Below are 22,653 nucleotides of genomic sequence, written 5' to 3' on the forward strand. Positions count from 1 at the left end.
ACCCCTTAAAATCATCAGTTACTTATTCAAAATGCAAAAAATTTATATAGTTGGCAAGGTTGGCACCTGTTTTAATGCCAATCTGCTGTTTGGGCCAGGCTGGATACAGTTGGGTATTATGGAGGGGCCCTTACTCTTTATATTTCCATCCTTAATTCAGTGGCCCAATGGCGTTTAACCCCTTGAAATCATCAGTTACTTATTCAAAATGCATATTTTTTCATCCATTTTTTTTACTATTGTTTATTTCAGGAAAAATACAAACAATGTAGATTTTTTCTTCTGAACCTGATTGTTCCCAAATAATATTCAACATCTATGTATAAAAAACAGATTTACTGCAGAGAAATAAGAGGAGAAATGGTTTATTGGTCATAGTCATCTATAAGACAATGCGCGAATAAGAAACCAACTTCAGTGAATAAGAAACCAAGTTCAGCCTCGTTATTTCTTCCTGACATATCCTGAGTGAGTCACGTGATATTTCTCATACATCCGATAGACGACGTGACGCACTCTCCGTCTTCCGAGGAATACCGCAGGCAGTGTGCACTTGCCGGGTGACGGCAGAAGGTGTCCAGCACGCGGATGACCTCACGTCACATGCTCCCACCAATCAGAGCTTCAGTCAGCGCAGTGACGTCATACCTTCAGCAGAGGCTCCGCCCCCACCCCGTTCGCCAGTGTCCCTGTTCTCTCCCTCCCAGGTCTCCAAAGCTCCCCGCCGGGACCAATCAGATCGGCAGCTCGGCGAGGGAAAGGCGACGGATGAGGCCCGCACGGTCGGGCATTATGAAAGACCTCGCCGCCAGCCCTTCCGGTAGGTGAGAGGGAGCGGACAGGGGTTAATTCACCGGCAGTAGTTGTGGGGGGCGGGGAGGAGGGGGCGCCGGTAGTCTCTTTAGGCCGCTCTACCCGAGATGCCTTGAGAGAGGAAGTGAGGCCATCTTTGGTGCCTTTTCTGACAATAAACAAGCAGAAAGTGGAGTAACCGGAGGCAGGCCGGAGCCGGTGCCCACGCGTGTGCCATAGCCTCCTCTCAGCTCCTCCATGTCCGGTGTGTTCATGTTCCCCGCAGGTTTATCGTCCCCCAACCCTCCAGCTCAGGAGGTCAAGGCAGAGGGAAACAGCAAGAAGAGAAAGCTCACCAACAGCAGCAGTAGCGGGGCTGACAGGGACGACTTCGACCCCATCTCCCCGCCCAAGAACTCCAACCACATCCAGAAGAAGCTGAGGTTTGAGGACACTCTGGACTTTCTAGGACTCGATGTGAAGATGGCTGAGGAGTCCCCCTCCTCCTCCTCCTCGTCTACCCCCCAGCCCCTGCGGAGTAAGAACCTGCTCATCTCTCCGGTGGGCGCAGGGCATCACGCCAACGGGCTCACCAAAGCCTCTCCTGTCTCCAGCTTCGCCAACAACAAGCCGGGCTCTGCCAAGAAGTTAGTCATCAAGAACTTTAAAGGTAAAGTGCGGCATTGGTTGTCTGCCCCGCTGGGTATGTGCCTGCTGCTAGATTGGCACCGTGTGATCGTATAACTATATATTGTCTAGGGAGACAGATTTAAGGTGACATCTGGACAGAACGTGCACCCTATGTGACCCTATGGGCATAAGTGTAGTGAGCGAGATGACTGTCCTGCTGCTGACCAGCCGATTCACACCGTGCTCTGTGTTTACTGGAGCTTGCTTTCTCCATGTTGTGATGCCACTCCTGGTCCCCACAGCTCTGTCACCAGTACTTGTTGTGTGGACTGGAAGTCACTTTCTTGGTGTAATGCTTGTAGATGCTCAGTGAGTCTATTAGCGGCAATAACGATAAACTGACTGGTTTTCCCTATAGCAACCAATTAGAGCTTAGGTTCAATTTCTTAACATACTCTGGTAAAATGAAAGCAGAGCTGTGATTGGCTGCTATGGGCAAAACCAGACTGTTCACAGCTTCCTCAGGGGTAGGTAAGTATTATGTCATCCACATTACCTGCCTGTACCAACATGGTAGTGTGGGTGACACTGATGACAGATTTCCTTTTTAAAGGTATATTCCCCCTCCATGCATCTCTATGGGAGACCTGGAGATACATCACTTGTATATCCGGCTTTCCCATAGAGATGTGCTCCATGCGGTGGCCAACACAGCTCCCTTCACGGAGAGCCGGAACGTGGGCAAATGATCAGCAGTTGTACCCCCTGCGATCTGACACATGTAAGTTAAGTACCCCTTTAGGCCCCACAGTATTGGTGGCTAGCTTTTTTTCCCCCTTCTGTACTGACTACTTGGTCTTTTCCTAGGAAGGAGATAAAGGGCACCTGACATCATTTGAAGTGGTGTTGTGCTATACTCAGTGAAGTTGATCCTGTGAATATACTCTGAAGGGGTTCTCCACATGGGAAACAGTCTCTGTTCATGGTCTAAATCTCTTGGTCAGCCCAGAAAGTGGTTACAAAGACTGTGTGTCTGGAGGACCTGTTCTGCATTAAACAGATAACCCATTGTTATAAATCAGAACTGTGTCATGCTTAAAGGATAAGTATCATGAAATGAAAACTTATCCCCTATCCAAAGGATAGGGGATACGTTTCTGATTGCGGGGGTCCGAGTGTTGTGGCCCCCCGTGATCTCCTGTTTAGAGCCCTGGCTCTCCTATACAGCGGCATATCACGACCCAAAGCGGGGGCTGCCACGCCCCCTCTATATAGTTCTATGGGAGAGCCCAAGATTGCCCAACGGCTCTTCCATAGAGCTATATGGAGGGGACGTGGCTCTAAACAGATCTCGGGGGGGCCCTAGCGCTCGGACCCCTCTATCCCCCTATCCTTCAGAGTTTTTTTTTTTTTTCTACTCATGATACTTATCTTCAATTTCCCCTGTGGTAGAGCTGCAAAGAACTTCTAGGTTCCAACAGCTTACAGCTGAGGTTGTCCCAACAGGGGCCTCTTCTTCTAACACAGTGGTCCCCAAACTGTGGCCCTCCAGATGTTGGAAAACTACAACTCCCTGCATGCCTGGACAGCTGTTGGCTGTCCAGGCATGCTGGGAATTGTAGTTTTCCAACATCTGGAGGGCCACAGTATGGGAACCGCTGGTCTAACAAGTAATGCTTGGGTAGAGAACTCCTTTTAAATACTATGACCCAGACGTATTAATCTGACTGGTGTGGTTTGCTCACAGCTCATTGTTAACTTTTCCAGAGTTTAAGATATTAAAGGAGTTAGAGATGAGCGAACTTCCAGTAATTCAGTTTGTCACGAAATTCTCGGCGTTTGCTGACTTTAGATTGCATAAATGAGTTCAGCTCTCAGGTGCTCCGGTGGGCTGGAGACTCTATCCTAGGACTGTCTCCACCTTTTCCAGCCCACCGGAGCACCTGAAAGCTGAACTCATTTATGCAGGAAAAGTCATCAACTGCCGAGCCGAGAAGTTTGTGACGAATCGAATTACTGGAAGTTCGCTCATCTCTAAAAGGGGTGTTCCAGGATTTTTTTTTTTTACTTGACTATGCTACAGGGGCTGTAAAGTTAGTGTAGTTCATTAATAGTATCTGAACGTGTGTGTGTGTGTGAGACGGTTTTCTCACAATTCTTATGTGATTTTTCACCCCAATATTAATTTTTAGTGAGGCAACAGTCATTTTGTATACTATTAGTCAGCCTGTCTGCTTCAATGGGTGGAGCGATCGCTTGGTGGGAGAGAGATCAATCTGCTGTAGGCACCCTGATTGAAAACCACCGGTCTTTTGATGGATGCAGCTCATTTGTTTCTATGGGTGGGGTGGCTGATGTGTGGGAGGGAGAAAATGGAATTGTGGGATTTGTAGTCATAAATTGAAGAAAAGTCAAACAAGAAATACCAATTCACAAGAAGCTAGCCACAGTGTTATGGTAATCTCACAACATAGCCATTTAGCCCCAAGACAAGGTCCTTCCTAAGCATGTCCATTACTGTCTGCCAGGTAAGTACTAAAATCACCTTATGGTGGAGAACCCCTTTAAAGCTGAACTGTGATTGGTTGTGGTAGGTAAACCACACCATTCTTTGTCTTACAAATTGCTAAATGTGGGCTCAACACCTTAACTATGGGGACATGCACTGTTCCCATTGAGGACAATGGGAGGCTGCTGCAAAGAAATCTCTGTTCTGCATTTCTCCAGTGGTAAATTCTGTAGTGTGCATGGGCCCTTACTGTGAGCCGCACTGATAAGTCTGATCTGTGGTGGCTTTTATGCTTTACGTTTGGTATGTTGTTCAGTAAATCCATGTCTGACACAAGTGGAGGGCTCCTTTAAAAGATTCCAATCACTTTGACAGTCAGTGACATTTCAAAAGGTGATATCAGTCTTGGGGCAGAAAAACTGAGCACTGTACCTATTATTTGTTACTGCTCAAAGTGGTGAGCATAGGTAGCAACCTGCCAATCCTCATTGAGTATCTGTGACTGCTCCTGTAGTGCAGGGGGCGCGCTGTGCTATTTTTTGTTTTTTTTTTATGTAGTGGAATGAGTGTTTTTAGTGTGTGCATGTGATTTTTGTTTTTTGGCATTGAAAGTGTGTAATAAATAACATAATGTTTATTTTGTGGGTCAGTACAATTACAGTAAAGTACAATTTTTGTTTTACTAAATTTTGCACAATAAAGACTGTTAAAAAAAATGTTTTGGTGTTGCTGTATTCTGAGAACTGTAACATTTTTTTACTTCTCGGTACCATTTAGTTACATGTAATATTTTGTAACTATGTATCTGAGTGTACCGCAATATATTTATGCCTGTTTAGTGTAAAATGCACAACTCAAAGGTATATTATGGGGAATACTAATATTAACTAAAACAGACAAGTCAGGAATGGGACTCTTTAACCCCTTCCTGACACTTGACATGCAATTTTGTCAGGGTGTGATAGAGAAGGTACATACGTTTTGTATTGTACCCTACAACTAAAGTGGTTTTACCCCAAAGATAAATGGTTGTAAACTGATTTATCTGAAGTAAAACATATACGGTATATTATATGTACAAGAATTTCAGAAAATGAAAGCTAAATACTGACTAATGTCCCATGTCTTTCTAATACAGTTTCCCTTGGCTACCACTTAGGGCATCTACTGATATTGCCAACCATGCTCAGTTCAACTGCATATTGTTGGTTAGGCCCCATTTACACTATGGAGATTCCGCTTGCGGCAGTCTCCCATTGATCTCAGGGGGAATTCTGCTGCTCTGTTCACACGTTGGAAGTTCCGTAGCGTAACTAAGATGAGAAATTGGATTCAGTGAAAGTTGGAACATGTTCGTTCTGGTTGAATTCACCACAGAAGTTCTGTTTACTGATGGGAAGATGCTTATGTCTGCTGCAGACTGCCATGGACATAAGTTGAACAAAGCTAATCCACTGAAGAAATTTAGCAAGGAAATCTCTTGCTGAATTTAAGTGTGAAAATACCCTGATCTGCGGATCTGCTGCCGAAGTACACCTACAGGGTGCCTCAGATGTGCCTGCTTGGAGCAGCAATCCGCTGCTACGATCAGAGACACTCCGATGTGCGGTTCGCTGCGTGCATTCACAGTATACTCGCACATCGTGGCTGCTCTCAGCCTCGCTCCGGGAGCAGGGGGAGCGGCCACGACGTGTGCAAGTACACCGCGCATGCACACAGCGAAACATATCGCAGCAGTGTGTCTGCTCGTAGCGGAGTATTGCTGCTCTGCGCAGGCACATCTGAGGCAGCACTGTAGGGTCCATCGTCGGCGAAACTGTGGATCCACTCGTCTGAACGCACCATAATTACTGTGTATGCAAGCAAGGGGGACTCTGGGAAAGTGTGTGATGTTTGGCAATAGCAGGGTCACAGATCAGATCTAATGAAGAGGAGAAAAAACACTACAGCGATGTAGGTAATATTTCCTAAAAACAACGCAGAATTGTCTGCACTAATGAACACAATCAAAAAAAGAAACTGCCTGAAATCCTGTATTTTGGATACTTCACATCCATAAACCCACCCAAAATGGTACCAATAAAAACTATAGCTCAAGAAAATAAGTTCAAGAAAATGTAGGTTGTATAATAAAGTTAGATGGGTCAGAATATAGCTATGCAAAGCAATGAAACTAAAAGACCATAACAGTATATAAGATGGGCATCACCGTAATTGTACTGACCTGCAGAAAGTTATACAGAGTAGCAAATTACTTTCTTATGTAAAGAACAGCAAGCATTCCACTACTTATTCTTATCAGGAGAAGTTGACACTGATGTTGTGCTCTCACCTGTTGAGGGTGCGTTTGGCTCTTGAGGGTCCGTGCAGTATCCAATATTTTATGGGAGTTGAGCGACACCCATCCTTCCAACCAACAGAGCGAAGGAGCTTCCTTTTTTAGAGATGAGCGAACTTAGTGATTCGATTCGTGACGAACTTCTCGGCTCAGCAGTTGCTGACTTTATCCGACGTGACAAATCGAATCACTGTAACTTTGCTCATCTCTACTCCCTTCACAGATGCACAGCAGGAGTGTAAACTTAGCCTAAGCTGCACCCTGGAGGGGACACAGTGCTCCTTGATGCCATCTGCCAATGTCAGGAACTGTCCGGGCCAAGGAGAGGCTTGCTGTGGGGATTTGCTCAGTTGAAAAATGTCATGCCCCTCTAACATTTCACTGTTACCTCATAGTGACCTAGTGTTGTTGTGCGCAAGTGTGTTCTCACATTGAAAAGTTAACCAAAGCATATTAATGAACGCAAAAAACTGCAGAGATATATATAATTATTTTTTTTTGGACTTGTTTTTCCCATTATGGATAAAAATGCTTGCATAATATACGGTGTATATACCGGGGGTGGGGGTGTGTAATATATATAATAATAAATATATAATACACTTTATTTTTTATTTTTGTGAGGATAGCAAAGATTATAAATTTGGTATCACTGTTATCATTTTGACTAGAGATGAGCGAACTTACAGTAAATTCGATTCGTCACGAACTTCTCGGCTCGACAGTTGATGACTTATCCTGCATAAATGAGTTCAGCTTTCAGGTGCCCCAAAGTATGATGTTTCCACCCCCATGCACAGTAGGTATGGTGTTCTTTGGATGCAACTCTGCATTCTTTCTCCTCCAAACCCGACGAGTTGAGTTTTTACCAAAAATTTCTACTTTGGCTTCATCTGACCTTATGACATTCTCCCAATACTCTTCTGTATAATCCAAATGCTCTCTAGCAAACTTCAGATGGGCCCAGACATGTACTGGCTTAAGCAAGGCAACCTTTCTTGCACTGCATGATTTGAGTCCCTGGCGGTGTAGTGTATTACTGATGGTGGCCTTTGTTACTTTGGTCCCAGTTCTCTACAGGTCATTCACTCATGCAGAGTATGGAGCGGGCTCGAGTCAGGAGGTGCAGACTTGCGTCCCATGCCAGTCTGTGTCTGCTCCTGCGCCTCACACCTGCATTATTTAAAGAAAAAATAAAAAATAAAAAAGGGGGGGGGGGGGGGTGTGAGTCGATCTGGCCGGGATAAAGCTATGAAAAATTCACCTGCACGGAACTGCATGTCCCGGGCTTCGGGCAATATGATTTCCACATCCCTGAGATATCATTTGCATCAACTTTATGCAACCTATGATACGGTTGTAGTATCAGTTATATTTGGACATAATCCAGCAAGGCTACAGTACTGTCTAAATCACATTTGCACTGCATTTTTGATACTATTAGTGATTATACTTAAGTATATGGTATCACAATAAAACATATCACATTGAATCTGTAGCAAGGGCCCTGCTAAGGCTGGGTTCACACCACGTTTTTCAAATACGGTTACCGTTTTCCGCTAAAAAAACGTATGGCAAAAACCGTATGCAACCTTATACAACCGTATGACTCCAAATTAAAACGTATACGGTTTTTCCCCGTACGGTTCTATCCGTTTGCATCAGTCTTTGCCAAAGTTTTTGCTATTTTCGTTGGAATTAGTTTTCCAGCAACTTAATAAAGTTACTACTGTTCTATTGAAATTCCTTCTGCGCATGTGTCAACTCCAAAAACGGATCAGAAAAACCGTGTGCAACCGTATTCTGAAATTCTGTGTACGGTTCTCATAGACAACAATGTTAAAAGAACCGCATACGGTTTTCCAACCGGAGGCAAAAACGTGGTCGACAGCGTTTTTGCCTACGGTTGAAAAATCGGCAAAACCGTATCCGAGGCAAAACGGATGCAACCATACACAACATTTGGAATACGGTTTACAATGCATTCTCTATGCATACGGTTTCGGATACGGTCGTATACGTTTTTTTGCGGAAAACCGTATACGGTTACCGTATTTGAAAAACGTGGTGTGAACCCAGCCTAAGATTGTAGCCTTTTTCAAATATTTTTATAAAAGTTAGATTTTTACATTTATCTATAATAACAGAATTGACAGAAAAGTGTTTGATCCCGGGGGGGTCCGACAGCTGGGACCCCCCCACGATCTCCCGATCAGGGCCCCGGCATTGCAACGCAATGCGCCAGCTAATGTGCGTAGCGTCGACCTTACTGAGGTCGACGGTACACCCCCTCCCCATACAGCTCTATGCAAGAGGCGGGGAGGCACGAACACCTCCTGCACTAGGCTGCTTATTAAAATGTATTTCAATAAGCAGCCTAGTTCCCACAGCGTACTGCGGATACTGTTATCCAAAAACCTTCAATTCCATATAAGAGATTCCATTATTGTTTTGGGAAGTTTTAATAACACATAATAAAAAGGAGGGAATTTTTCTAATATAGGGTTTTATTTATTTATTTTTTACCCGGTCACCTAGGTGACGTGGTGTATTCAGTTGTTATATACCCCTTTCCTACCTTGGGCAATTTTGGTTTTGCTGATTAATTGGAACACAACTGGTTTGGTGTCTTTATAAAGCCTTGAACTTCATAGACCGGTGCATCCAATGATGAGAAAAGGGATTTAAGGTGGCCGATTGCAAGTTGTTGTTCTTTGACTCTCCTCTGTGGGTGGCAACATGGGAGGCCTCAAATCAACTCTCAAATGACCTTAAAACAAAGACTGTTTGACATCATGGTTTAGGGGAAGGCTACAAAAACCTATCGCAAAGATTTAACCGCTTGGGGACAGAGCCCATTTTGACCCTAAGGACAGGAGCATTTTTTTTGCAAATCTGACCTGTCACTTTAAGCATTAATAACTGAAATGCTTTTACTTATTAATTTGATTCTGAGATTTTTATTTTTTTTCGTGACATATTGTATTTTGTTAGTGGTACATTTTTGTCGATACTTGCATTATTTTTTTGGTGAGAAATTCCAAAATTTCATGAAAAATTGGAAAATGTTGTATTCTTCTAACTTTGAAACTCTCTGCTTGTAAGGAAAATGGTCATACCAAATAAATTATATATTGAGTCAGGTATACAATATGTCTTAGGTTGGCATTAGAGATGAGCGAATTTACAGTAAATTCGATTCGTCACAAACTTCTCGGCTCGGCAGTTGACTTATCCTGCAAAAATTAGTTCAGCTTTCAGGTGCTCCCGTGGGCTGGAAAAGGTGGATACAGTCCTAGGAGACTCTTTCCTAGGACTGTATCCACCTTTTCCAGCCCACCGGAGCACCTGAAAGCTGAACTAATTTATGCAGGATAAGTCATCAACTGCCGAGCCGAGAAGTTCGTGACGAATCTAATTTACTGTAAATTCGCTCATCTATAGTTGGCATCATAAATTTGACATGTTTTTTAATTTTTGAAGACATCAGAAGGCTTCAAAGTAAAGCAGCAATTTTCCAAATTTTCATGAAAAATTTAATCTGAAATTTTCAGGGCCCAGTTCAGTTTGAAGTGGATTTGAGGGGCCTTTCTGTAAGAAATCTCCCCCCCCCCCATAATGGACCTATTATGAAAACAGCACCCCCTGAAAGTATTCAAAATGACATTCAGAAAGCTTAACCTTATAGGTGTTTCACAGGAATAGCAGCAAAGTGAAGGAGAAAACTCAATCTCCCATTTTTACACTAGCATGTTCTTGTAGCCCCATTTATTTTAATTTTTACATGGGGTAAAGGAGAACCCCCCCCCCCCACACACACACCAAATTTGTAACCCAATTTCTCTTGAGTATGGCAATACCTCATATGTGCATGTAAAGTGCTCTGGAAGCGCACAACATGGCTCAGGAGGGTAGGGGCAACTTTGGAGTTTTGGAGGACAAATATTGCATTTTATTTTATCATGTTGCATTTGGGAAGTCCCCAGGGTGCCAGAACAGCAAAGGAAACCCACATGGCACACTATTTGGGAAACTACACCCCTCAAGGAATGTAACAAGGGGTACAGTGAGCCTTAACACATCACAGGTGATTGACAACTTTATGTTAAAGTTGGACAGTTAAAATACTGGTGTTACCCCAAATTTTTCACTTTCACATGGGGTAATAGAAAATGCCCCCCAAAATGTAAAACTCAATTTCTCCCAAGTAAGGAAATACCCCATATTTGGTAGAAAAGTGCTCTGCTGATTCACTAGAGGGCTCAGAAGGGAAGGAGCAACATTGGGCTTTTGGATAGAGAATTTGGCTGGAATTGAAGTCAGGGGCCCATGTGCGTTTACAAAGCTCCCATTGTGCCAGAGCAGCAGAACCCCCCCCCCCCCCCCCCCCCACATGTGACACCATTTTGGAAACTAGTCCCCTCAAGGAACATAACAAGGGTTAGAGTACGTACTTATACCTCACAGTTTTTTTGAACAGTGGACCGTAAAAATTAAAAATGAGATTTTTAACTAAAATGCTGGTGTTCCCCCGAATGTTTCATTTTCATATGGGTAATAGGAGAAAAAGGCCCACAAAATTTTAAGCCGAATTTCTACCAAGTAAGGAAATACCCCGTACGTGGATGTAGAGTGCTCTGCTGGTGCACTACAGGTCTGAGAAGAGAAGGAGCACCATTGGGCTTTTGGAGAGAGAATTTGGGGATTTCCATGGGGGCGGACCCGGGTGCAAAAAATGACACTTGCCTCCGATACCAAAAGTACCCTACGGCAGTGTTTCCCAAACAGGGTGCCTCCAGCTGTTGCAAAACTCCCAGCATGCCTGGACAGTCAATGGTTGTCTGGCAATACTGAGAGTTGTTTTGCAACAGCTGGAGGCTCCGTTGAGGAAAGTGCTGTACAAGGCATCTTTAGGGTGTTAGGGTCTTAATGTGTAGTGTTTTACGCTTTATTTCATGTAAGTGTAGTGTTTTTACGTTACATTCACATGGGCGGAGGTTTACAGTGAGTTTCCCGCTGGGAGTTTGAACAGCAGTGGTAAATTTGCCACAGCTCAAACTTGCACCCGGAAATTCGCTGTAAACCCCCGCCCCTGTGAATGTACCCTGTACATTCACATGGGGGAGGGGGGGGGGGGGAAAGACCTCCAGCTGTTGCAAAACTACAACTCCCAGAGACCGTGCAGGCTGGAAGTTGTAGTTTTTCCACAGCTGGAGGGACACTAGTGGGGAAACACCGGATTAGGTAACAGACTCTCGGTGCCTTCCCACCAGTGTACCTCCACATGTGGCAAAATTACATCTCCCAGCATGCACGGTTCAGGCTTGGAGTTGTAGTTTTGCTGACTCTCTAACTCAGTGTTCCCAACCAGTGTGCCTGCAAAACTACAACTCCCAGCATGTAATGACAGCTTAAGGGCATGCTGGGAGTTGTAGTTATGCAACAGCTGGAGGAAAACAGTTTGGAAACCTCTGTGTAGTGGTCTCCAAACTGTGGATCTCCAGGTGTTGCAAAACTACAACTCAAAGCATTGCCACACTTTCCAGGCATGCTGGGAGTTGTAGTTCGGTAACATCTGAAGGGCCAGATGTTACAGAAATACAACTCCCAGCATGCCTGGACTGTCTGGGCATGCTGAGAGTTGTAGTAGTTTTGGGAGACCACTGCACAGTGGTCTCCTATCTGTGGCCCTCCAGATGTTGCAAAACTAAACTCCCAGCATACCCAGACAGTTGTAGTTTTGTAACTTCTAGCAGGCCACAGTGAAGATCACTCACCAAAGAGGATCTTCACTATAGCCCGCAGTTTCCGCCGCCGCTGCTTTTGAGCTGTCTGCTGCCGCTGCCTGCCGCCGGGTGAGGCCCATGTGCCATTTTCAAGCACCCCCCCCCCCCCCGGCCTGCCCGGACTTCTATCGGTGGGCAGGGCGGGGGATCATTCTTATTGTCCGGGTTATTGGGTCACCGGAGACCCAATTACCTGGAAAAGCCGTGATTCGCAGGTCAGAATTGACTGGCAAATCACGGCGATCGCAGTTATGGGTTGGGTCTAAGGATCCCCCCTAGGCGATGTCACGGGATGCCTTCTACTAGATATCAGCAGTCTTCCCGGTCCGATCACTGCCCGGCGAGCGGAAATATGGAGGGAGTCCTTAAGTACCGGGATGCGAGGGCGTACCCATACGCTCTCTATCACCAACAGGTTAAAAGAGTATTCCGGTGGAAAATATATAATTATAGAAAGTTAAACAGATTTGTAAATTACTTCTGTTAAAAAAAATATGCCCTTCCAGTACTTATTAGTAGATGTATGCTACAGAGGAAATTCTTTTCTTTATTTTTAATCTTTTTTTTTTTTTCTTGTCCACAGGACTCTCTGCTGACTAGGGATCGACCGATATCGATTTTTTTTAGGGCCGATACCGATAATCTGTGGAGGTGAAGGCCGATAGTCGATAATTTATACCGATATTCCGGTATAAATTATCGGCTATTTCTCCATTGCGCCAGCATAATTCCACTGTGGCAATTCCACAGTATACACAGAGCAACAGAATCCCATTTTAAACAATAGGACTCTGCTGCTAGTGGATTTCCACAGTGAAATTATGCCAGCCGAATGTCTGCAGTGTGGATGAGCGCTTAGTCCCCCTAGACCTCTTAGTTCTCCTCCAGATCCCCCCTTTCCCCTTGTTTGGAACCCTTAGTCCAGTGGTGTCCAAACTGTGGCCCTCCAGATGTTGCAAAACTACAATTCCCAGCATGCCCGTTCCATTGGCTGTCCGGGCATGCTGGGAGTTGTAGTTTTGCAACATCTGGAGGGCCACAGTTTGTACACCACTGCCTTAGTCACTCTGAGACCCTCGGTTATCCTCCTTCAGCCACTAAGTCCCCCCCAGATCCCCTTGTCTCCTTCTCCACCACACTTTTCTGCCCTCCTCCCCGACTCTATATTTATTAAAACTTCACTGCCATCAACCACACACACACACCTCTCTGATGCTTTATCTTCTTCTAACCCCCCCCCCCCCCTGTGATTTTCTACACTCCAATTACAGCCCCCTCCCTCATTCCATACTGCTCTCTCTCCCCTATCCTCCTTTTCACCCACCTTCTCACCTTGTTGGGAGGACAGCTGAAGCAGCTCTGTGGCGGCGGGATGTCCTCCTCCTCCTCCAGCCAGGGTATGGACCGTGACGTTAGGTGCCTGCGTCGTGTGCTGCATCCCTGCCTGTTAACTCATCGCTGTTGTAATAAAGAAGACTGTGTCCCTGTAGCAGAATGTGATTCTCCTCCACAGGGACACAGTTTCCTTTATAACACCGGCCCGGAGCGAGGTCCCCTTCAGTGCCGAAGGGGAGGAGAGCGGCGAGGTCCGCATATGCTTTATTAAAAGAAAAAGTGCAAGGGCAGATGAACGGCCCCTGTAAATATGCCACTACCGCCTCCTGACATTCGGGGCTCCTTTGCTGACATATGGGGCTCAGGCCCCGGATAATTTGACTTAGTGACACCCCTGCCGTGGATGGCAGCGTGAGAAAGGTGAGGGAGTGGAGAAGTGGAGGAGCGGAACAGCTGACAGCTTTCTCTTCACCATGCTGTCAGGCAATTGCTCCGCACGGCAAAACAAGCAGTCCCGGCCTGAAGTTCAGGGCCGGGACTGAAGTCCCGCGATTTGTGCACACGCCTTGTTTTGCGCATTATCGGCAGGTTAGAAGCAGATACCGATAACGGGGAAAAAACGTGAATATCGGCCGATAATATCGGCCGTGCCGATAATCGGTCGATCCCTACTGCTGACACCTGATGCCCCTATCCAGAGCTGTCCAGAGCAGGAGAAAATCCCCATAGCAAACCTATGCTGCTCTTGACAGTTCCTGATACGGACAGAGGTGTCAGCAGAGAGCACTGTGGTCAGACAGAAAATAAATTTAAAAAGAAAATAATTTCCTCTCTAGCATACATCTGCTAAATTTTGTAAGGATTAAAGACTTCAAAATAGAAGTAATTTACTAATCTGTTTAACTTTCTGGCACCAGTTTTTAGTGTGTGTGTGTGTGTGTGTGTCTGTGTGCGGGCTTCCGTGTTCGCGGCCGCCGGGCGTGACGTCTTGCCTGCTCCCACGTGACGTCTCGCCCGCCCTATCTACCAAAGTCTATGGGAAGGGGGCATGACAGCGGTCGCGCCCCCCTTCCCATGGACTTTCGTTAGGGGGGCGGGCGAGACATCACGTGGGGCCGGGCGTGACGTGGCGGCCGCGAACACGGAAGCCCGCACACAGTGTTCGGAGTAATGAACTTTCGGAGCTCCGCTCACAGCGTCCGGTGGTCAGGGCAGCGCAAAAACCCTTTAAGCTGTCTTTGTCTACTGTGGGGAACATATTGTGGAAATGGAAGACCAGAAGCACAGTTCTTGTTAAGACCAGAAGTGGCAGGCCTAGTAAAATATTGGAGGGGCAAATGTGAATGGTGGCGAGCGGTCAAAAAACAGGCCACCTCCAAAGACCTACAACACAATCTTGCTGCAGGTGGTGTCGCTGTGCATTGTTCAACAATTTAGTGCCCTTAGCACAAGAAGAAGCTGTAAGGGAGAATTATGCGTAAGAAGCCTTTTCTGCACACACGCCACAAACAGTCACTTAAGGTATGCACATGCACATTTGAACTAGCCAGCTTCATTTTGGAAGAAGATGCTGTGGACTAATGAAAGTTATTTGGTCATAACAAGGGGCGTGATGCATTGCATCAAAAGAACACCGCATTCCAAGACAAACATTTGGTACCGACAGTTTAATTCGGCGGAGGTTCAATCATGCTGTGTGGCCATTGCTGGGAGTCTTATCTCTGGCCCAGCAAACTGGCGTTCTGAACATTTTAGGTTCAGAACGCCAGTTTTGAGCGTCCATGGTGTAATTGTCACACCCGATCCCATGGAAGTGAATAAGGGGGGGGTGGGTGATAACATCACAGCCATAAATGTTCAGAATGCCGGGGTGCCGGGACAGAGTTTGTGGGAAGTCCCAGCGGCTGGACGATCAGACATCCCCTATCCTTAGTGGGTAAAATGTCTAGGGGCGGAGTACCCCTTTAATGTTGAGGGTGGCATAGATTCCACTCAGTTTTAGCAGATACTTGAGAATAATGTAGAGGAATCCATTGCAAAGTAAGTTGAATTTTGTTCAAAATTTACTCAGGCATTTATGCAGAGGAACAAGTGCAAGTTGTGGAATGGCCATTCCAGACATCAGACCTGAATATTATTAAAATTCTGCGGTGTGATTTGAAGCTGGCTGTCCATGCTCGGCAACCATTAAAGGGGTAGTCCAGTGGTGAAAAACTTATCCCCTGTCCTAAGGAAAGGGGATAAGTTTGAGATCTCGGCGGGTCCGACCGCTTGGGCACCCTGCGATCTCTCTGTACGGGGGCCAGGCTCTCCGGCCAGATAGCGGGTGTCGACCACCGCAGGAAGCGGCGGCCGACATGCCCACTCAATACAGCGCTACGGCAGAGCCGGAGATTGCCGAAGGCAGCGCTACGGCTCTGCCATAGAGTTGTATTGAGGGGTTTCGGCCGCCGCTTTGTGCGGTGGTCAACACGCCCCGTACAGGAGATCGCAGGGGGCCCCAGCAGTCGGACCCCCCGCGATCTGCAACTTATCCCTATCCTTAGGATAGGGGATAAGTTGTTCACCACTGGACTACTCTAACTGAACTGGAGATGTTTTACAAGGAGGAATAGTCCAAAATACCTTTATCCAGAATCCAGACACTCATTACAGGCTATAGGAAGCATCTAGAGGCTGTTATTTCTGCTAAAGGAGGTACAATTCATTATTGATGATATTTCTGTTGGGGTGCCCACATTTTCTATTGTTTTGATGCAGATTGCACATCTTCTGTCATCCAAGAATAGGAAAAAGAGTGAGGATTAAAAAAAAAAAAAAGTAGATAACTAATATAGATAAAGCAAGTCCTTCCATATAAAAGTAAGAGTGCAGCTGGGAGCTGTAATCACTGTCTATATAGAGGACAGGAACGTCAGGGTGCTGTACAGTAAATGCACTGTCGTAAAAAGTAAAATTGAGCCACCCCCATTTAGTGTCCAAAGGAGCAGCTAACAGTGGCACAGGTAAAGAGTAGTACAGAACATGTAGTATCTCCCTGCACTGTATGGGGCGCTACCAGACAGCCAGTCAGTGCATACACTTCAGTAATACAGGTGTTTTACCAGTAAAATGCCCATTCTGATTGGTCAGCTCTTCCAGCCATTGACACTTTTCACAGATCTGGACTGTCCGTAGAATTGTTAAGTCTGGTTTCAAGTTACAATGGTCCAGAAAAGATCATTGTAAGTTGAGGTCATTGTAAGTTGAGGGATCAGTGTGTGTATGTATGAATGTATGTATATGTGTATATAATATATTTATTTTATTTATTAGTATTTATTATAATATTTTATTTTTTTATGTGCGCATATGATTAACCCCCTTAGATGCCATGGTCAAAAGCAACTACAGCATTTAGGCAGTGAAATGACAATTAGCAGTTGCTTTTATGGATGAGATTGCCCCCTGCTTTATTGTCATTACCAATGTGTGGAAATGTCTGAACTATTAAAATAACTTTATCGATCTAGGGGTGTGTGTGTGTGTAAAGTTGCCCATAGCAATCAATCAGCTTTCTTCTTTCTTGACAAGGACTCTGCAAAATAAAGAAGCGAGCTGATTGGTTGCTATCGGCAACTTTGCCTCTGCATAGGTTTTGATGAATCTCCCCCATTGTGTGTGTGTGTGTATATTCCGGCATGCCTTCCAAATGGCTGGAGATATTTGGTACACATGTTACTTTTGTCAACTGAAAATACAGATAAGTTAACCCATAGTTTGCCCTCCATCTATCCCCTCAGACCCTGAGTAAGAGAAGCGGCAAACTCATGTTACAAATTCTTTTGGCAGCAAAGGCATTGATAGCAAAATTTTGTATGAGACAGGTCACTCCTTCAGTGATAGATCATCAGGCCATGGAGCAAGAAATGTGATCTTGAGTACCCCACAACCTCATTGAATAAGGGTGGGTTCACACCACGATTTTGCTATATGATTTCGGCATACGATTTCTTAAAAAAATAAAAATATGCAACCGTACAGAAAACCGTGCCCATAGACTTCCCATTCAAAACTGTATGCCAGTGGTCCCCAAACGGCCAACTGCTGTCCAGGCATGCTGGGAATTGTAGTTTTGCAACATCTGGAGGGCCACCATTTGGGGACCACTAACGTATACAGTTGACTCCGTTTTTTTACTTTTTTTTTTTTTTTTTTTTTTTTTTCTGGACAGAAAACCATGGCCTACCACTGTTTTTGGTCTAGGTGAAAAACCGTATGTTTAAAAAAAAAAAAAAAAAAATTTAACATGGGAGTCAATGGGAACCATATGTGTGTACCGTTCCATATGGTTTTTGACTTTGCACAGTTTTTTTTTTTTTTTTCTTGGAATTTCGATCAAACAAGTGAAACTTTATTCATAATGGAGTGAAAAGTTAAAAATGTATACGTTTTTTTCTTAAAAAAAACGGATGCAACGGACATTTTTCAAACCGTGTATGGTTTTCAGCCGTATACAGATAAAAATTTGTACACACATTTTGATACAGTTTAGTCCGGTTTTGAGGCATCTGTTTTTTTTTTTTATCAAAAACCTGATATGGGAACTGTATTGCAAAAACGTGGTGTGAACCCAGCCTAAGCGAGATTTGTTTTCTTCTGTTTGGGATCCCTGGGATAGTTTCCTTGAGAGATCTACTTTCTGACCTCTTCATTCCCACCCTTTCCTTCTTCCCTTTTGTGTGGGTTTCTTTTTTTTTTTTGTCTGTCTTCTTTTGGTTATAAATGTTCTTTTACTAGGTTACTGATTACCATCTCTTAGTGGAATTGTTTCTATAATTAAATTTTTGTTTTCTTGATATGTTTGGAATCTCCTAATATCTCAGCACTGATATGTATCTCTGCACTGATCAGCTGGATCTTCATTTATCAATGTGTTGCACGGATATGTTTTTCTTTCTTTTGCTTTGATTGGATTATAATTAATGATATTTGCGATGCACTGTACTTATGCCAATTTATTTTGATTTATTTTTCTTTTGTAAAATGTGAACTCCATAATTGAAAACATACAAAGTGCCAGAACTACGATTTAAGGCCACTTGCATTCTTAAAAAAAAAAAAAAAAAAAAACAAACAACATAGATTATAAAGTCCCATCTACCGTATTTTTCGCCGTATAAGACGCACTTTTTCTTCCCCAAAACTGGGGGGAAAAAGTCGGTGCGTCTTAAACGGCGAATACACCCCTATCGCGGCGGTCCCTGCGGCATCAATGGCCGGGACCCGCGGCTAATACAGGACATTACCGATCGCGGTGATGCCCTGTATTAACCCTTCAGACGCGGCGATCAAAGCTGACCGCCGCGTCTGAAGGGAAAGTGACACTAACCCGGCTGTTCAGTCGGGCTGTTCGGGACCGCCGCGACGGTCCCGAACAGCCCGACTGAATAGCAGGGTTAGTGCTTACAGGACACCGGGAGGGACCTTACCTGCCTCCTCGGTGTCTTCTCCGTTCAGGGATCCCCTGTATGGCTGGCGCTCTCCTTCCTCGTCATCACGTCGTCGCGTACGTGTGTCGGCGTGCGTAACCACGTGATGGCGGTGACGGAGAGCGAGGATACCTGGCCGGCAGCAGAGAAGTTCCGGAGCGACGGGGACACGGCGACAGCGATGGAGCGACATCCAGGGCAGCGGTGACTGGTCCGGAGCGGCGAGGACACGTGAGTATTACCTCCTATGCAGTGGTCTTCAATCTGCGGACCTTCAGATGGAGGTCCGCAGGTTGAAGACCACTATTGGGTTCAAAATCTTTATTTTTTTAGATTTTGCACCTATAAATTGGGTGCGTCTTATACGCCGGTGCGTCCTATAGGGCGAAAAATACGGTACCTAAAATTGGCACCAAAGAAAACTAAGCACTCCCTGTGAAAAAAAATAAGCTTTTAAACAGCTCCATAAATAAGAAAATAAAGTTATAGGGGGTCAGAATATGGAAAAACTCTTAGGGGTGAGGGTGAGTGATGCTGATCACTGTTCCTAAAGGCCTAAATACAAAATGTCGGGTAGCACAGGGTGGTCATTGAACCCTGAGGTAAAATGGGGATGGAGGGTCCCCTTACGATTCACAGTATAGACACTTCAATGATTCAGCCAGAGCACCCATATCACTGTTCATTGCTATGCAGTAGCAACGCATTGAGCAGTTAATGCAACCTAATGAGTGCAGATAATATGGGGACTTAAAAAAGTGTAAATGTATTTAAAGTTATTTAAAAGCCCATTCTCTAATAAAAATGAAGTTTCCTTATTTTATTTTTATTTTTTTAAATGGTATCGCAGCAGATTTTTCTGAAATATTTAAATGTTGGCCTAGAAACTCTAACAACCAATCACAGCTCATGTGTCATATCTTATTGATCTCTGATAAAGTGAATGCCAAGCTGTGCTTGGTTGCTATGGTAAAACCCAGCAGATTGGTAAATCTGGGCAATAATGTTAATGATCCTGCACGGTGAACAGCGTAAACGTTTAAAAAATAAAATAAAAATTTAATTTATCACATCATATATCAGAAATGAATAGAAAATTATCAGTGTGTCACTGATGTTCACATGGTGAGCAGTGATAGAAACCGGGTCACCTGACCTATCTACCTATAAATTCAAGTTGGTGCAGGTGACTCTGCTGTAAGATTGCCTTTAATAGTGGGTAGTATCCCCTTGTAGGTAGTATAGATAGTTGCAGAAATTAGTAGCAGCCCCCTTGTAGACAGCGCCCCCCTCTTGTAGACAGCACCCCCCGCTTGTCCCCCTTGTAGACAGGTATCGGACATGGTATCGGGGACATTAAACGAGTCCCCGATACCATGCAAATGCAGAGTATTCTAGTATCTGTATTGGGGCATCCCTATTAACTTTGTTGGCATCATAAAGTTGACATGTTTGTACTTTTTGAAGACATCAGAGGGCTTCAAATTATAGCAGCAATTTTTTCACGAAAATTTCTAAATCAGAATTTTTCAGGGGCCAGTTACGTTTTGAAGTGAATATGAGGGTCTTTATGTTGGAAATCCCTTATAATGGACCCCATTATGAAAACTTCACCCCTCAAAGTATTCAAAATGGGGCACCCTTTAGGTGTTTCACAGGAATAGCAGCAAAGTGGAAAAGAAAAATCAATCTCCATTTTTTACACTAACATGGTATTGTAGCCCAATTTATTTTTTCATTTTTACAAGGGGTAAAAGGTAAAAAGCCCCCCCCCCCCCCCAAAACTTGTAATTAATTTTCTCTTGAGTAAGGAAATACCCCATATGTGAATATAAAGTGTTCTGTGGGTGCACTTGAGGGCTCAGAAGGGAAGGAGCAACAATGGCATTTTGGAGAGCGAATTTTGCTGAAATGGTTTTTGGGGGGCTTGTCGCATTTAGGAAGCCCCCGTGATGCCAGAACAGTATCAGTAACAGTAAAAAAAAAAAAAAAAATACATACTATTTTGGAAACTATACCCCTCAAGGAATGTAACAAGGGGAAAATTAAGTCTTTATACCCCACAGGTGATTGACGAACTTTCATTAAAGTGGGATGTGAAAATGAAAAATTTGGTTTTTAACACTAAAATGCCGGTGTTACCCCAAACTTTTCATTTTCACAAGGGGTAATAGGAGAAAATGCCCCCCAAAACTTGTCACACCATCTTTTCTGAGGTGATTGACGAACTTTCGTTAAAGTGGGACGTAAAAATAAAAAAATATTGTTTTCAATAAAATGCTGGTGTTACCCCAAAGTTTTCATTTTCACAGGGGGTAATAGGAGAAAAAGCCCCCAAAAATTTGTAACCCCAACCTCTGTGTGCACATCACCAATTTAGGCCTCAAATGTACATAGTGCGCTCTCACTCCTGAGCCTTGTTGTGCGTCTGCAGAGTATTTTATGTCCACATATGGGGAATTTCCATACTCGGAAGAAATTGTGTTAAAAGTTTTGGGGGTCTTTGTCTCCTACCTCTTGTGAAAATGAAAAGTATGGGGCAACACCAGCATGTTAATGTAAAATTTTTTATTTTTTTACACTAACAAGCTGGTGTAGCCCCCCAACTTTTCCTTTTCATAAGGGGTAAAAGGAGAGAAAGCCCCCCCCCCCCAAATGTGTAATGCAATTTATATATGTGGCCCTAAACTGTTGCCTTGAAATACAACAGGGCTCTGAAGTGAGAGAGCACCATGCAGATTTGAGGACTAAATTAGGAATTTGAAATAGGGGCGGTCCCGGATTGGCGCTTGTCTCCACCAAAATCCTATGGCAGGGTTTCCCAAACAGGGTACCTCCAGCTGTTGCAAAACTCCCAGCCTGCCAGGACAGTCAATGGCTGTCCGGCAATACTGAGGGGAGGGGGGGGGGGGGCGCTAACCTTCAGCTTTTGAAAAAATACAAATGCACAAAGACTGTACATGCTGGGAGTTGTAGTTTTGCAACAGCTGTAGGCACTCTCGTGGGGAACCACTGAGTTAGGAAACAGATTCTAGCTCAGTGATTCCAACCCATGTGCCTACAGCTGTTGCAAAACTACAACTCCCAGCATGCAATGACAGCCGAAAGGCATGCTAGGAGTTGTAGTTATACAACAAAGGGGAAGAACAGTTTGGAGACCGCTAAGTAGTGGTCTACAATCTGTGGCCCTCCAGATGTTTCAAAACTACAACTCCCAGCATGCCCAGACAGTCAAAGGCTGTCTGGACATGCTGGGAGTTGTAGTTTTGTTACTTCCATCAGGCTACAGAGAAGATCACTCACCAGAGATCCTCACTGTCGCCCGCAGTCTCCTCCTCTGCCGCCGCAGCTCATGTGCCTGCCGCCGCTGCCCCTGCCGGGTAAGACCCCCGTGCCCTGTTCAAGTACCCCCCCCCCGCTCTGTCTGGACTTCTATGGGTGAGCAGAGCGGGGGATCTAAACTTTAACCCCTCCCGCCCCCCAACTGCCATTGGTGGTCGTACTGACAGACCAATGGCAAGGGATAGGGGAAGGTGGCATTCCGGCATTTAGGGTGATCCGGGCTGTTTCTGATGGCTCCGATCATCCCTATTTTCCGGGCTATCGGGTCATCAGTGACCCGATCAGCCCAGAATCGCCACGAATCGCCGATCTGAATTGATTGCCCACCTAGGCGATGTCATAGGATGCCTGCTGATAGATATCAGCAGTCATCCCGGTCCAATGACAGCCCGCGAGCTATGGTGATTGGAAATGCGGAGGGCGTACAGGTACGCCCTCCGTCCTTAAGTA

At 44.9% G+C, this 22,653-nt stretch overlaps 1 protein-coding gene across 2 annotated transcripts in view; it reads left to right on the forward strand.

The window, feature by feature from the left end:
• The first annotated feature begins 355 nt into the window (after nt 1-355).
• The window catches only part of LOC130291357 (cullin-4B-like), an 85,952-nt gene continuing 63,654 nt past the window's right edge, over nt 356-22,653 (forward strand). For both annotated transcript variants that reach the window (XM_056540032.1, XM_056540033.1), the window contains exons 1-2: nt 356-820; nt 1,079-1,462. In XM_056540032.1, coding sequence (XP_056396007.1) covers nt 589-820; nt 1,079-1,462 — 616 coding nt within the window. In that variant the 5' untranslated portion in view covers nt 356-588. The remainder of the gene's footprint in view (nt 821-1,078; nt 1,463-22,653) is intronic.

Source organism: Hyla sarda, chromosome 9 (assembly GCF_029499605.1).
Source record: "Hyla sarda isolate aHylSar1 chromosome 9, aHylSar1.hap1, whole genome shotgun sequence".
NCBI lineage: Eukaryota > Metazoa > Chordata > Amphibia > Anura > Hylidae > Hyla > Hyla sarda.